This window comes from Molothrus ater, chromosome 16, assembly GCF_012460135.2.
Source record: "Molothrus ater isolate BHLD 08-10-18 breed brown headed cowbird chromosome 16, BPBGC_Mater_1.1, whole genome shotgun sequence".
NCBI classification, from domain to species: Eukaryota; Metazoa; Chordata; class Aves; order Passeriformes; family Icteridae; genus Molothrus; species Molothrus ater.
In genome coordinates, this window is record NC_050493.2 from 4945884 (window position 1) to 4961509 (window position 15626).

Below are 15626 nucleotides of genomic sequence, written 5' to 3' on the forward strand. Positions count from 1 at the left end.
GCTGTGTGCAACAGGAGCACAGGTGCAAAGGGCCATCTCAGCAGGAGCAGTGCAGACAGAGTCCTGTACATGTTACATTGCAGTGGCAGTAGTTAAGGAGCCTGTTAAAGTCCAGATGTTGCAGTTTTACGAGCCCAGTTCATCCAGCTGCAGGTCCATCCCCAAGAGGGACATTTGGGAATGCCTATTGCTCCCTCACATCATCTGCACTGTCTGCTCCTTGCTGAGATGGAGAGAAGAACCTGCTTTTCTACCATGTTCGTGGTTATTGGGGAGATGTTTACATGTATATCTGAACTATAAAGCCTTGAATAATTTACTGGTTTCCAGAGTTAAGAGGAAGATTTATGATATTTCCTTCTGGCAGGTGGCTGCTGATCTTCATTCCCCTGAAGAAACAGCTCCCTTCTCGGAGCAGCTACTCCAGGTTCATGTTGTTCTGTGCTAAATAGACCAGTGCTGTTGTGGTTTGCAATATAGAGAGGTCTGTCCCCTGATCATCTGGTTACTGTGGGGTAGCAAACAGGCTGTCACCCTTCAAATCTCCAACCAGAGTCACATCCCACCCAGCCCAGCAGAGCTGGGTGTGCAGTAACACTGGGCAAAGAGTGATTTCCTTTGCTTTTCTAGAAAAGGTCCCCATAGCCCTTAAATCAGACTAAACTGGCAACGGAGCTTAGTGAAAGCTGAACTCTCTCCTTTTGCAAGTATTTGAGATCTGAATAAAACATAACAGAGACCTGAATCTTGGTAGTTTAGTGAGCCAGACTTTTCTCATGATTTAGAAGAAACCAATATAGAGCTATGTACAGAGTACCTGAGAGATGGTGTTCTCATCGTGATGAGCTGCTGATCTGTGCTCAGGGAAACTGAGGTTTAGGAGGGAATATTTGCATCTCTAGTGAAGCACTGCACTTGTGTGGCCCAGCACAGAGGGGAAAAGGGAGAGTGAAGCATAATGGTGGTCCCCAAAGTGTCCTCTATGCATTGACTGGGGTGGATGGGGATTCTCACAGATCCAGCTTTTCCTTTGATCCCGTGTATTCAGTTTAACTCTAAATGTTGATTTTTTTTTCTTTCTTTTTTTCTTTGCTTTTTGGCCCTTCTCTTTAAAAGCAAGAGCACACTGTAGCAGTGATGTCAGTAGTGTTGGGCACAGAGCAGTCAGGGCTGGGTTTGAATGTGCTCTGGTCTCTGTCACCCATTCCCACTCATGGACTGTCCCTGTGGATCAGTGACACTTGTTTATGCTCCTCTCAGCTTTGTATTTTATTCCTAGATGGGCTGGGGTGGCTTTTGGCTTCAAATAAACTTAGAATTTTAGGGAATGCATCAGCAGAGTGAAGGTGATTGCAATACATGGAGTGTGCTGTGAATAGCTAATCTGTGCTGGCACCAGAAGCAGGAATGTCCAGGAGCTTTGCCTTTGAGGGTTGAGACTTTCATAAATAAAAAAAAAAAAAAATTAAAAATGGGTGGAGGAAATCCTAGCTATGAACAGTGAAGAGCAGGACTTGAGTGCCCTTGCAGCTTTGAACTGCTGGAAATTTCATATTTCTTCTTCAGAAATACAGTTTTTAGAGCTGGAACCACAGGCATGCTCTGCATTGATCCAGAATGGTGTGGAACACCAGAGCCTGCAGCGTTCACTCAGTAGAGCATCCCCCCCATGTCCTCCCCTCAGTTCCTGCCCACCCCTGTGCATCCCCCTGCCCTGCTCTGATCCCCTGCTCGCTCCTGTTCCTGCCTCGGGCACTTCCCTCTCTGCCAGCAAGTGCACCAGGCAGGGTGCAGGCTGGCTTTTGAAAAGAAATCCTGTGAATTAATGGGAACATATTGCTATTATTTCATATAATCACTTTATTTGTAAAGCACAGGCTGCAGAGGTACTCCCGCTGTTGAACCCAAAGCAGCAAATCTATCTATATATCCCAGTCTATACTACATTATGAACAGATGGGTGAAGAAAAAAAGCAATAAAAACAAATAATAAGAAAAGTTACAATGATAGCAATTTTAAAACACTCCTAGGGGGAAAAAAAAAAAGTTTCTCCATTTTTTTTTAAAGCAATGTGAGATTGAATGAGCTGCACTGCAAGTGCATCCATCCTCTAAGTTCACATGTAAACATCTACTGGCAGAGGAAGAATTGCTTTTTTTCCAAGTGGCTGCCTTCTCGCCCTGTGCCTGTTACAGAAGCAATCATAAGAAACCTGGGTGAGATGTCTGGGGTTTGGAAGCATTTGGGGGTTTTCTTTGATTTTTTAGAGTTCCTGGGGAGACAGAGGCCGTGGGGGTGAGAGGGAGGATGGTGCCTCCCTTGACAGCTGAGAAAACTCAATGGGAAATAGCAGTCTTCTCAGAAGCACGTATTTACCCACATAACTTCCTCTGAATATTATTCTTCTGCCTCTGCTGCAGGAGGAAACTTTGTTTATGAAGAATAGTAGAGAGAAACTACCATTAATCTCATAAAAAAAAAAGAGAAGATATTCAAATGTAGCCTTCACCCGTGACACCAGCGAGCTCAAAGGAGAGGAAATTTAAAACATTTATGTTGCTCTGTTTTTGAGGTCATAAAACACAAGCAAATGGTCTGGCACTGGATGCTAAATTTCTTAAGGAATTTACGTTAATTAATTAAACTAGTAAACCAATTAATGGATTTGCTTGTAAATTCTTAGAAAATTAATTCTGTGCCCAAAGAGTGTTTTAAATCTGCGAGGAAGGCTGTGTATTTCATACAGAGCTTGAATTCCCATTTCAGATGAATCCAACTCGGCACTGAGAGAGCTGGAGATACAAGTGATGCATTCATAATACTCGGACCTTCCTCCACAACTGGCACTTCTCACCAGCTGAATCTGGGGGGGATTTGCAAAATAAGACCTGTGCTGCTGCCACAGCACCCAGCTCCTGTGCTTCTGCTCTGCTGTGACACCTCTGGCTTTATGTGGGCTGGGAATTTACATCATTCCTGATGCCTCCAACTGGCTCCTTCATCTGCCATCTCTTCCCTCTTTGATCTGCTCCAGGGGTACCTCAGGTGCACAGGAGGGACCAGGTAGCTCTGGTAAGCAGCAGATCAAAGTGTAGGATTTGCTGAAAAACAGCCCAGCCAAATCAAAGATCTAAACAAAAGCTAATTCACTTTTCCACATGAAAATCTTGTTGTGATTCCCTGCCTGGCTCAGGGATGGCAGGGGCATCCTCTGTACCTTGCACTCCTCACAATCCAAAGTGACCCAAACATGGAGAGTTCATAATCAAATGTGTCTGGCTCTTGAGAACATGAAATTGGAAGGAAGCAGGTTCCTTGGGGCTCTCAGCAGCTAGAGCCATGTTTTCCCCTCCCATGGCAATCTTCCACTTTGGGTCTTGGCATCCTTTGATTGAGGAAGGGGCTGCCAGCCATGCCTGGCACCACCCATGCTGTCCCACCTCACCTCCAACAGGAAGCAGAGCTGCAAAGCAATTAGGAATGGGAGTATTTTGAAAGGAAAATGGCAGGGGAAAATAATTAGCATTTGCACTGTGATGTTTTTGCTGTTTATTAATAAACAAGCTGCTTTTGTACCTCTGGGGGCAGGAGAGGCTTCAAGCATTCCTTATTTCTCTTGCATTTAGCTTTTTTTTGCTTGTTTTATATGTTACAGGAGATTTGTAGTGTCTTCCCACATGTTGAGTTTCCTTATTTTCTTGAGAGCATCCCTGGAATATTTCCTCTGAGGCTTTGGCTGTGTGCTGCCAGGCTGATTTAAACACTTTAGGGATGCAGGATGGATCAGTACTCCTTGGGAAGGAGTTATGCTAATCAGGAACAGGTCTCCTCTCTCCTACAGAACTGGCATGACTTCAGGGATAAATGTTTTCATGGAGAGAAAAGCCCTGTGCAGAGCTCCTGCCATCCTGGGTGGTGTTGGTGACAGTGACCCTGATGTGGCCACCTCTGTTCTGTGCTGGCAGCACAGGCTCTTTCCAGGATGGTCAAACATCTCCCCAATGCCACATTTGTCACCAGGGAAGGCTCACAGGGATCCTGCATGGGGACATTGGGATGCAGGACTCAGGAATGCTGTGTGCCAAACAGATGGCATGTCCTCAGTGACAGCAGATCCGTGCCAAAGGAGGCTTCAGGGTGGCACTGCTCCTGTGTCAGGGAGGCGAATTAAAACCCTGTGGTATTAATGGGTTTGTTCTTCTTTCCCTTTAGGCCTCCAGCTCCTCTGATGGAAAAATGCAGCATTAAAACCCTGTGGTATTAATGGGCTTGTTCTTCTTTCCCTTTAGGCCTCCAGCTCTTCTGGTGGAAAAATGCAACTTCTGGAAACAGAGTTCTCGCGAACCATCCGGGAGCTCATCGAGCTGCACCTGCTGCGCCAGGACAGCATCCCAGCCTTCCTCAGCGCCCTCACCCTCGACCTCTTCAGCCGCCAGACCATCGCTTAGTGCCCCACTGCCAGCTGCCAGCCGGGCTTTGGCCCTCCTGGGCAGGACACTTGAGGTAGCAAGGAAAAATCCTCCTGTTCACCACCCTTAATTTGTGGTGTTGGGTTGCTTCTGTTTTGCAAGGAACTCCTTCTTCCCCCTTCTTTCATGCTGAGTGATAAATCCCACCAATTCCTCTGAAAAGCATCATTTTCATCCTGTGAGAGGGGAAGTCTAGCTCCATCCCAGGGCTCTCCTGTGACAGGATCCAATCCCTGCCTTTGAACTGGGCCATGTGTTCATCACTACCCAGATTCTCAGCATCTGTCTGGGAATACGGTGGGAACTGCTGATTTGAGGAGCCCCAGCATCACCATTCACAGCTTTTCCCAAAAGGATTCCCTAAATCTGAGCCCTAACAAAGAGACAAACCTGCATCAGGCTGGTGCTTCCTGCTGCATGGTTGTCCTCTTCTAATAGCAGCCAAGGGCTTGGTCCCTGAGGACAGAGACCCAGGAAAAGTCTCTTGCTCTTGCAAACATCTCATCACTCAGCAAGTTTGAAATTATTTTTAAGATGTCAGTGACCTGAGTCTGCCATCACTCGGCAAGCACAAGCATTAATGGCCATTTGAAGCCCCTATACCTGTGTTGACACCTCTGTGGCTCAGTCACTGCCGTGCTTTTGGTTCCTTACTGAGACTTTAGGTTATCTTGGTTATCTCAGGACTGTAGAATAGTGTAAAGGAGCAGTTTGGGCTCCATTGTGTTCAATGCTGGTGGCTTTAGCCTGCTGCCTGCCACCACCCTGTGGGTATGTGTTTTGGGAGGTCTCCTTCCTCCTCCCCTCCATGGAGGTGGAGTGTCCCCAGATGCCTGACATTTTGTATTACAATGGATGTAGCTCTTCTGTCATAACAATAAATTGTCACTGCCCAAACTGGGTGTATGACTCTTATTTGGGATGCACTCTGTGCCTAGCTCTGCTCTCCCACATGTAGAGGAAGAGCACATCAATGGTCTGATGTGCTTCACAAAGGGAGGACATCATTATCTCTGTTTTTCCAGGCAAGTCTCATTCATAGATTTATAGAATCATCAATGGTTTGAATTGGAAGGGATGTTAGAGATCGTTTACTCCCAACCCTGGCTGCCTTAAACCAAATCAGTTTGCTATAAACCTCTGTGTATATTGATTTCCCCCTGATTTCAGCAGGAACACACTCCCTAGGCTTGGAGAAAAGGTAGCAGTGAGCAGGCTAGGAAGTTAGCTGAGATACTTGCAGTGACTGCAGGGCTGGCCAGGCTTGCTGGAGTCACTTGGACACCTGTTGCTGTGTCTCCAGGCATGGAAAACATCTGCTGTTGACCCCATCTGCTGTTGACCAGAGGTGGAGGGACAAACATGAGACCTGGGGAGGCTGCAGCCCTCATCTCCCCAGCTCACCTCTCTGCAGGGAAGCGCGATAGCAAAAGTTTGTCATTTTCTCTTCTGCTTGAAGAAGTCCCGGTGGAAGATGAATTGCTGGGCATGCTGTGCCAGGGGAAGGCTGCCTGATTCATATGCACGGCGTGGCACGGAGAGTCGCCTTCCCCAGTCATGGGGAAAATGAATCCTGACGTCAGCCGCATTCAGCCCTGCCGCCAACACAATAGCGGATCCTGGCTGCCGTGGAAAATTTTTCTCCTGGCTCCTTGCAGGAGAAATGAAGTAATTAATAAGTTTACAATAAACCCTCTATCTTAGCAAAACACAGGTGAGGCGAGAAGCGATGCTGGAGAGCGACAAGGGAAAACACGTTCTGCCCGCTGGAAAGTTGCCTCCCGAGAGTGAGAGGATAATAAGTTGGGAGAGAACACACAGTAGGCTTCCGAGACGCCTCCGGTGGGGAGGAGACATGAATTACTGCTCTGCTCCCTGTTCTCCCAGCAAGACTGATTTGTTCAACTAAGTTTAATATGGGAGAGGTGTGTGGTGAGGATGGGTGCTTGGCCGGGTTGTGCTGGTGTGGTGCAGCAGCTGTCTGTGGTTTGGGAGCTGCTGGACTGTCCTGCTTTGGTCAGCAGCATCCCTGCCCTGCTCATGGCATTGTGCTGCTGCACAGTGAGTTCACAGGGCTCACATGAAACGGGGATTTTTGGGAAGCTTGATATCTCTAAGTCTTACAAATGGAAGCGTGGGAGTTTTTCATGTGGAGGTGTGACCGTTGCAAAGCCACTTGGGCCACCTGTGGGCCATGGAGAAGAGGAGCTGAGACTTCCCAGTTTCTAGTTCCAACACTGAATTCAGGATGAAGCCACAAACCTTTGGCTGTACCTGATACCACGGGAGCTCCCATCTCTGTCATTATCCTGCTTGTCTGAGCCATGAGGGAGCTGCAAGGAATAACTGTGACACTGAATTTTGCTGTGATTGCTCCTTCTTTTATGAGCTACATGGGCTCAGCAGCCCATCAAAGGTGCTGTCACTGTGTTCACCACCCCTTGCATCCCCCCTCCGTGAGTGCAGCCCCCTGGGGCAGTGCAAAGAGATCCCAGTAGCCACCAGCCCAGGTGGTGAGGGCACAAATCCCATCTGGGTTTGGCTCATCACTTGCAAAGCTCCAGCCCTGTTTGTGGAAAATCCTTTTAGAAAATCTTGGGAGCTGGGTAATAAATTTTCAGTTGGTTGGAGGGGAGAGGCGGGAGCGCTCACAAGCGCGTGTGTGCTCGCTGGGTTTCCATGCACACTAGCTGGGTTTATGTGCTGTAGGCTGTGAAATATGATTTATTGGTGCATGGCTGCAGGATTCTGTGTGTGTGTATGTGTGTGTCAGAACACAGTCTTGTTTGCAGTGTTGCCTGAAGCTTCCCTTCACTCAAACTGCTCGTGAGTCCCTGCTCTGCTGCCAATCAGCCCTGTGCATCTGTGTGCCTAGACAAACACCAAACAGGCACAGAGCTGTCGGGTAAAGCAGCAGAGCTCTGGGCTAAGGCAGGTTTTGCCAGATTTGTGCCTCTCCTAAGGGCACATCTCTGAATCTGGAGGTTTTTGCACCTGCTTTGTGTCTCCTGGCTCTTGGTGTCGTCATGTGTGGTTCGCATTGTCCTGGAAGTGTGTGATGCCTGAGAAGCAACCAGGGAAACCCTTTTGGGATGAGCCATCAGAAGTTTGGAGTTTGTGGATGTTAGTTTGGATCTTCTCCATGTAACACTACAGGAGCAAGGGAAGGAGAAGGGGGAAGAGCATTGGAGCCATGATGGAGGTGGGTACCTAGAGAGTGAAGGGCAAGAGCAGAGCAGGGGATGGATGGAAGAAATGGAGCATGGATAGAAGGAGAAGCCACCTCCATTTCTGAACAGCTGCAGTGCCAGCCTTGCTGCTGGTTCTCCATTGCTCCCCTCTGCTCACTCCAAACAAACACCAAGCAGCACCTGCCCTTTCCATTTCCCAGCCCAGCAGTGGGTTCAGAGGCGCTGAGAGTGGTGTGAGCTGGGCTGATGGGCAGATGTGTCAAAATAAACCCCAGGGGGCAACAGGCAAGAGCCTTCCCCAGACATCACCGAGCTGATGCCAGAGCCCTGCTGCTCGGGGTGTGAGAGGGCACAGCCAGGGCAGGATTGGCTCTGTGCGAGCTTTTAGCTGTTCAGAGACATTGGGAAAACAATGGTGGTGTCTGATGCCAGGTGTCTGTAGCTAAGGACAGGAGCTGGGGAGGATGGAACAGGCTCTCTGTGCTGGTGTGAATCACATTCCTGCTGCCTGCTGTGACAGCAGATTCAGATTTAATAGCAGCGTTGCTAAAACTTGCATGATATTTAAAAGCTACAAAATGCACCCACTCTGATCAGGGGAGGGATATTAAATAAATAAATAAATAAAAAATCAGCAAAGCTTTTTCACGAAGTCTTTTTTAAATATTAAAATCCCATCCTTCCCAACAGGAAAGCTTTTTTCAGGCTAAGAGGAAAGACTGAACGGCATCTGATGATATCGCATTGACACAAGTGTCTAGAAAAATAGGGTAGGAATGTATGATCTGTTCTGAAAAAGGAACCATAGCTAATAGGAAATATGCTGATGCTACTTTTAATTTCATGACTCAGGTTTGCTGCAAAATTGATGGAAATCTGTGTTGGAACTTGGTTACATTAAAACGGTTCTTGGCTGCTTGGGGGTTTTCCAGTTCTTGTTTCTCTTTTGGGGGATTATTATTGTAAAATCTTTTGCTACTCTGGGGTTTGCAGATGTTATTTGAAAGGACAGGGGGACGGTCTTTTATCCAAAAGAAAGAGGAGATTTCTGCTCCAGAAAGATCACTGGCCAAAGCCCAGCCCTGGACAGGCCATCCCAGCAGCCCCTCCTGTTCCTTCCACCCACAGTGTCTGTGTCTCCAGCCTTCCTTCTGTGCGTGTTCTCCCTCAGAGCAAGAACAAGGAACAAAACAGAAGAAAAATACACTTTAAAGAAAATGCTGCCATGTAATTTAAGGAGCACAAAGGCAACTTCTTGCTGCTGGAGGTCTCGGAAGCAGTACATGTCTTTGGTCTCCACCCAAACCACATTCCTCCACCAAAGCACATTGCCTTAGGTTGTATCAGTTTTCTTCTGCTTCCCCAACATGGGCTCAAGCCTCTACCAACCCCTTCACCTTCCCTCTGCTGTTTCCTGGCCCAGGCTCCAGTGCTGATGAGTTTATTAGGGTTGCTAATTTTACCTGATGCTGCTTCCTTCTCTTCATGACAGGTTATGTTTTTTTGAACTCTCCAGCTGATTGATTGAGTTCTCTTTAATATTCCATGTTTCACTTTGAATTCTCTTTGTTGACTGTTGCTTGTTGTTGTTCTGTTTTTGTTTTTTTTTTTTCTTTAATCCTCCCACTGTCTCTTTTTCCTTCCTGGTCCTTCTAATGCTTGTTCAGCCTGGAGCAAAGCCAGAGACCATCAGGAGGTCATTGAAACACAGATGTCTGTAGGATTTAAATAAGGACTGGATAATTTTATGACCATTAACAAGGCTCACTGCTATGCAAACCAAAGTAATAAGGGCAATCATATCTCATGGTTCGGGGAGCAAGTTGATTGCCTGCAGGGACTGAGAAGGTAATTCTGCATCCCTGGCTCTCCCCAAAATATGATACAGTTGACAAGATGCACCAGGCAGGTCAAAGGGCTTGGCTGGAGGGTGAGAGCATTTCCCTTATCATCTCTGTTCTCTCATTCCATTGATGTGATCAGAAACTTCTGGTATCAGCGTGGTGGGAAATGTTCTCCAGGCAGATGAAAGGCTCTGAAGGTTGGCAGATGAACCTTTCCTCTTAAGGAGCATCTGCTGAGTGACATTGGTGCTGTATGATGGCAGATACTTCACTTTGCTGGTAGTGACTGCTTCATCTGCCAGGCTGCCCCATAACCACTGCCCAGGAGTGGCCTTCCCAAAAGAAACACAGACCATGGATGTCACTTGGGTCCTTCATTTTGGAGGTGCCTCCCACTCCCCACTGACCATGCACAGCCTTGTTCACAACAGGGTGATGGCAAATCACACTGTCCCTCCTTCACCTTTCTCTGCAGCATGGCTCTCCTGGCTGCTCTCCATGTGCCTGTGCCTTTCCCCAGCTCCTTTTGGGCTCTCCTGGCTGCTCTGTGTGCCTGGGCCTTTCCCCAGCTCCTTTTGGGCTCTCCTGTCTGCTCTCCATGTGCCTGTGCCTTTCCCCAGCTCCTTTTGGGCTCTCCTGGCTGCTCTGTGTGCCTGTGCCTTTCCCCAGCTCCTTTTGGGAGTCACACTGCAGCCCCTGGGTGTGTGTGTGATGGCTCCTGCTCCGATGCCGCTGTTGCGAGGCAGAGCCCCCGTGAGTGGCACTGCAGTGACAGCTCCTCTTGCTGTGAGTCCTGGCAGGGGAAGAAGCAGCCCTGGAGAGGAGGTGATGGTGAGGAGTGAACCAAGTCCACAGGGAGCTGAGCTGCTTGTCCTGGCACTGACCAGGAGTGAGAAAAGCTCCCCAGATAGCAGAAATCCCCTGGGTGGGTGTGTCCTGCCAGTGCTGGGTGTCTTTGGGTACCTCTGGAGGTAATGCCAACATTCTGGTTCAGTGCTGGAGTGTCCTGCACTGCTGTCCTGGGCACTGAGCCCTCACCTCCTGTGGGCAGAGCATCCCCTTTGTGATGTGTGCCACCCTAGCCATGGGAGTCCTCACCTGAGCCCACCAGGCTGTGCTGCCAAGGTGAGGATTACAGCTCTGGTAAGGCACAAATCAACTTTGGAAACTCACTGGAAAGCACCAAGTGCAGAATAGATGCTGGGTATTCTAAGGACTGATTTTAAGAGACCACTGTGCTGGTAAAGCATAATTAATAGTCTATAGCATTGTTGGTTTTTTTTAATTACAGGCAGGCAAAGCCTGGAGGCATGGGATGGTTGATGGGCAAGTTGAGAGCCACCAGCACTGACTGCCCAGCTCTGATGGGTGACCACAAGGGAGGTTTGGGTGCTGTGGTCTGAGCTGGTTTGGGTGGCATCTCCCCACATGTGCAGCCATGGGCATGAGCAATAGGAGGTCACATCCTGGTCATCATTTGCTCCCCAGTATGGCTGTGGAGCAGCAGTTTGTAGATGTCTCTGCAGAGTCTTGTCATGTCTCTTCCCTGATGGCTTTGCCAGTGCAAAGGGAGTTGTGAGCAAACCTCCCTCTGCACTCCACACACAGAGAAAGTGCTTAGGGAAGATGGAAATCTCACCTGTACAGGATGCTCAGCTCTGGCAGATAAGGTGGTTTTGCAGGTTACTCTGAAACTCCAACCTCAAGTATGTTCCTGGTCATGCAGAGAGCCCACAACACTGACAGGCCACCTCCAGCCTGGCTGCACCTCCTCTTCCTTGCTTCTGTCTTTAACAGAAGGAGGAGAATGGCTCATGGGACTGAAGCAGGTTTGTTCCCAAGGTAAGGAAAGCACCAGGCCCCCAAAAGCCACAGCCTCCTCACACACACCCTGTTTATATCACTGCCATTTCCTGGCTTCACAGTCAACTCAGGACAGTCCCCAGGTCCTGTAGCCAGTGTTAAATGTAATGAATGATCTTGTCCTCCTTGTTTGTCTCCTCTTTAGTGTAACACTGTAATTAGCTTAATTACCAACAGATTCATATTTTTTTTTGTAACTTAAAATGGAAATTAAATTTTGCACCAGGTTTTACAGGCTGTTAACGGGAATCGAATAATCAAGCCTGACTCCAAGTCCTTGAAAATGAGTATTAAAAAAGGTCTGAATTTGCATATTCATGTTTTTAATAGGGTTCAGAAGGTATATTTGCAACTGATGAAAAGGATTAATTAAGCTTAATTTGCATAGGAAGAACAGTTTAACCCCTTGCATCCTAACAAGGCAGAGACTGACAATTTGAATTCCATGGCTTGATGCTGGAGAGACACATAGGCTGAGAGCAGTGCTCTGCAATGCACCTTCCTTTCCACTCCAGAAGGACAGAACTAGGAGAATACAGGATCCCAGCCTCATCCTGACACAGTTGGTCCCCCTGTGCCCACAGTCACCTCCAGGTTTGGTCTCCATCTCTCTGCCATGGTGGTTTGGGTCTTCCACAGCAATGCCACCACATCAGGCTTTGAGCTGAACATGCTATTCCTTCTGCCGTGAGCTGGGCAGCTCTGACAGAGATTAAAGAAATCATTTCAGTGCAGCCAGCTCAGTCCCCTGAGCTGTTCACAACTGGGCTGCCTGTAGCCAGCACAGGGTGGGAGCACCATGGCCGGCAGGGGCACCAAAACCTTCAACTCCTGATCTCATTTCCAATTTCCTTTTTTTCTCAGAGAGACTGATCCCACGCAGGGGTTAAAGGCTCTGTGGGAACGTCAGACCAGGGTGAGACTTGGTGAGTCCTGTCCTGCTCCCAGCCACCAGCCTGTGACTGGTCAGCTGGTGACAGCATCCCAGAAGTCTGGGACTTGTGCAGCTTCAGAGAAAGGGTCACAGAGCTGCCTGCACCCTAACTCCCAGCTGGCACCTCTGGTGTGGAGAAATCAGCAGGGTCTTGCACAGCTCTGTCCAGTTGTGATGTAAGAAAAACATAAGCACTGCATGTCCATGGAGGGGAGGTTGGAACTAGGTTATATTTGACATTCCTTGGAACCCAAACCTTTTTATGGTTCTATAGAACCCTCCCAAATCAATCCCTTCTCAGACTGGAAAGCAGAGTGGGAACATTACGCTTCCTGGGGCCCTACAAAGAACAGAGCACAGCTTTGAGTCAGTGCCTGAATATTGCTAAAAAGTGGCAAAAAATAAATAAATCAGGCATTCATTTTGCTTCAGCAGGTGGTGTGCAGCGTTCCCCTCGTAACGCTTTGGTGGCGTGCGTCGCTAATTATTTTTGGGGTGGAATTTGCTGTGCACAGCGCGCGGGGTTCGTTAGGCAGAGATGGCTTTGAAGCGGCGTTCGGAATTAATGCTGGCATATGTAAATGTTCCTTGTGCCACGGAAATCTGCCCCTAAATGATGCGTGAGGTCCAGGGAGAGAGATGCTGGCTTTGTTTGCACACACCCTGTGGGCCTCGTTATGCCAGGAGCAGGCAGAGGAGCATTGGCAGAGCCTCCACAGACCCTGTAGCTGATGCCTGGCTCGACGTGAGCGTTTCACAGGAGTTAACAGGGAGTCTTTAGCGCACCACATCCCAAATTTCCTCCTGTCAGAAGGGTGTTTAAGCAACCCACCAAGGCTGCTGCTGTCTCAGTGCTTTCCCTGGGTCCCCCAGATGATGAGGAGGACATGTCCTGCACTGTAGATCAGGGAGGTCCTGACCCAAATACCTCCCTCAAGCAAAACCTGCCAGTCTCCCACCCCATCCACCCACGGACAGGTGCCCTGCAGATTCCATATCCCTGCTCGTGTGGGCACAGGGCACAGTTCCTGGGCAGCAGACTCCAAGTGCTGGAACTGTTGGAAGCCTGGTCCCCATCCATGGCATGCTCTCCAGACAAACTCCCTGTCACAGTCTGGTCTGGACAAACTCAAGGTGAGGAAGGAAGGAAGGAGCTGAGCACGAAGCTGTGACCAAGCGCTGGGAGGATTTTGCATTTTCCTACTTCCAACTGTTTATTTACCAACATGCTGGAGAGCAGCAATCACTTTCTCATGCCTTATTGAGAAGCTCAGCTGTGAAATAACTAAATGAACAGTCCAAAGGCTTTTTATTAGCCTTTGGACTGAGCAGAGGAGCAATGAGTTAATGGCTGACCAGTTTTTGAAGATGCCAAGCACATTACAAGTGCTAAGTATTATTTTTTTTCTGCAATGCTTTATTTTTCCCTCTGAACACTCATTTTAAATAACCCTTTCAATTACATTATCTGGTTTCATGCATTCTGCTCAGATTAAACACGGTGCCACTTACAATTCACCCACCTCAGTGGCTTCCATGTCTCTGCAAGTCTCATCCTAACCTTTGCCTCTCAAGCTTGGGTAGAAACAGCCTTTGTTCTGGGTCCAGAATCTGCCCCAGCTCTGCTCTGGCTTCTTAAACTCAAATGCATCCACATCACTTTCTGTCAGGCACTGCAACCTCTGGTTCCTTGCTCTTGCATGCTGCTTTTCTTTCCTAATAAGAGAACATCTTGCATCCTTCCCATTTCCTTCCAGCTAAATTAGCTCCCTGGATAAGCTGTCTCCTCCCACTTGCTGGCATCTTGTGATGTTTTGGTTTATTCTTCTTCTTTGTGAGGGCTCTGTGCTGTGCTTCCAGCAGATCTCTCTCCTCAGACCTGGATCTCCACCCGTGTACGTCTGTGGCTTTGCAGACAAGGGGGACTGGCTCAGCCTTCACACCAGTGGGTGAATCCATCTCCTGGCAGCTTCAGAGATGGATGGACCAATCCTTCACAGCCACAGGTGGGCTCTTCTGGGTGTGCTGTTCTCCAAGGCCACCCTGGGCCAGGGACTTCTCGGTCACCTCAGCCAGAAGAGCCTCACAACTGTATCCAAAAGTGTTTCCTCATCTCAGGTGGTTTCTGGAGCTCCCAGCTCTGCTCCAACACCTCCATCTCTGTTTCTTCACTCCTGACAGCTCTGCTGGGACATGTCTGGTCTTCAGGACCCAAGTGTGAGATGGGGGGAGATCAGAAGCCAGCCCACCCCTCCCTGTCCTCCCTGGCTGTGAGCTCTGGAGAGGCCATACCAGGCACCTGCCCTCCCCAGCCTCCTGCCTTTCCATACCCACAGCCCTGGTGTCTGCAGTGCTCTTTTAGGAGCTGTGGCCACCCTGCAAGGCTGGAGGCAGCTGTGGAGCAGCTCAGGGCTTGTCAGATGTCAGGTCATGAAGGGTTTGTCATTCTCGGGACTGCTGTGCTCCTGCCTGGGATTTCCTAGGCAGAGATGTGTGTGTGCAACCTCTGTGGTGGGTGGGAGTGTTGTTACAGCCAGAATGATCTGAGGATAAAAGTGAGATAAGGTTTGTATGGAGAGGTAATAAATTGCAGCACCTGAGATGGCTGGGGAAAAAACCCAACTGGGTTTGTGCACACAAGCTCTTTATCAGCCTAAGCTGAGCTGGACACATGAGGCTGCTTCAGCTGGATGGTGGCAGATGGTTTGTGCCCATGGCCACTTTTCCAGGGGGTTGTTGGCTCTGCCAGCCCCTTGGAGCCACTCCCAAGAGCTGCTCTGCTGCCACTCTTCCAATCTCACTGCAGCACAAATCCCAGGTGGGGCAGGAGGGAACTTCTGGGACAAGCAGACTTTAAGCTCCAGCTTTGGGGAATGGAAACCTTTGTGTCTAGGCTCCAAATGTGGTGGAGCAAGATTAATTAATTTAGCTGCATCACATGAAGAGTGCCAGTGTTTACTTGTGAGAGCACAGAGGAGCTTTAGCAGTACCCAGAGAGGCCTCCTGCATCTGGATGGGCTGGGAGCTCTTGATTGCCAGGCAGGAGATGCCCAAGGAGAGCTCTGCTGCATAAAAGCAATGCTGAGAGAGAGGAACGGATTCAAGAGGCCCCCGGCAGAGACAAGCTGCAGGCACCACACACAAACTGAGGCATTCCATCAGATTTCTATAGAGCAGGTGAAGCCAGCCAGGGGCTTCTGCAAGGATGGAGGAGCCTGTCAAGGCTGGGATCAGCCGGACTGGAGGCCTGCTAGGAAAGGAAATGAGGTGGGAGGAAATGTGGATGCTGTGTGTGGGGCTGATTGCTTCCTTTCACAGCTGAAA

General features: G+C 48.9%; 1 protein-coding gene across 5 annotated transcripts in view; it reads left to right on the forward strand.

Annotated features, from left to right (window-relative positions):
- Positions 1 to 5367, forward strand: part of MAD1L1 (mitotic arrest deficient 1 like 1) — a 352399-nt gene extending 347032 nt beyond the window's left edge. For all 5 annotated transcript variants that reach the window (XM_036392627.1, XM_036392628.1, XM_036392626.1 and 2 more), the window contains one exon: positions 4291 to 5367. In XM_036392627.1, the coding sequence (XP_036248520.1) occupies positions 4291 to 4449 (159 nt within the window). In that variant the 3' untranslated portion in view covers positions 4450 to 5367. The remainder of the gene's footprint in view (positions 1 to 4290) is intronic.
- Positions 5368 to 15626: the final 10259 nt, after the last annotated feature.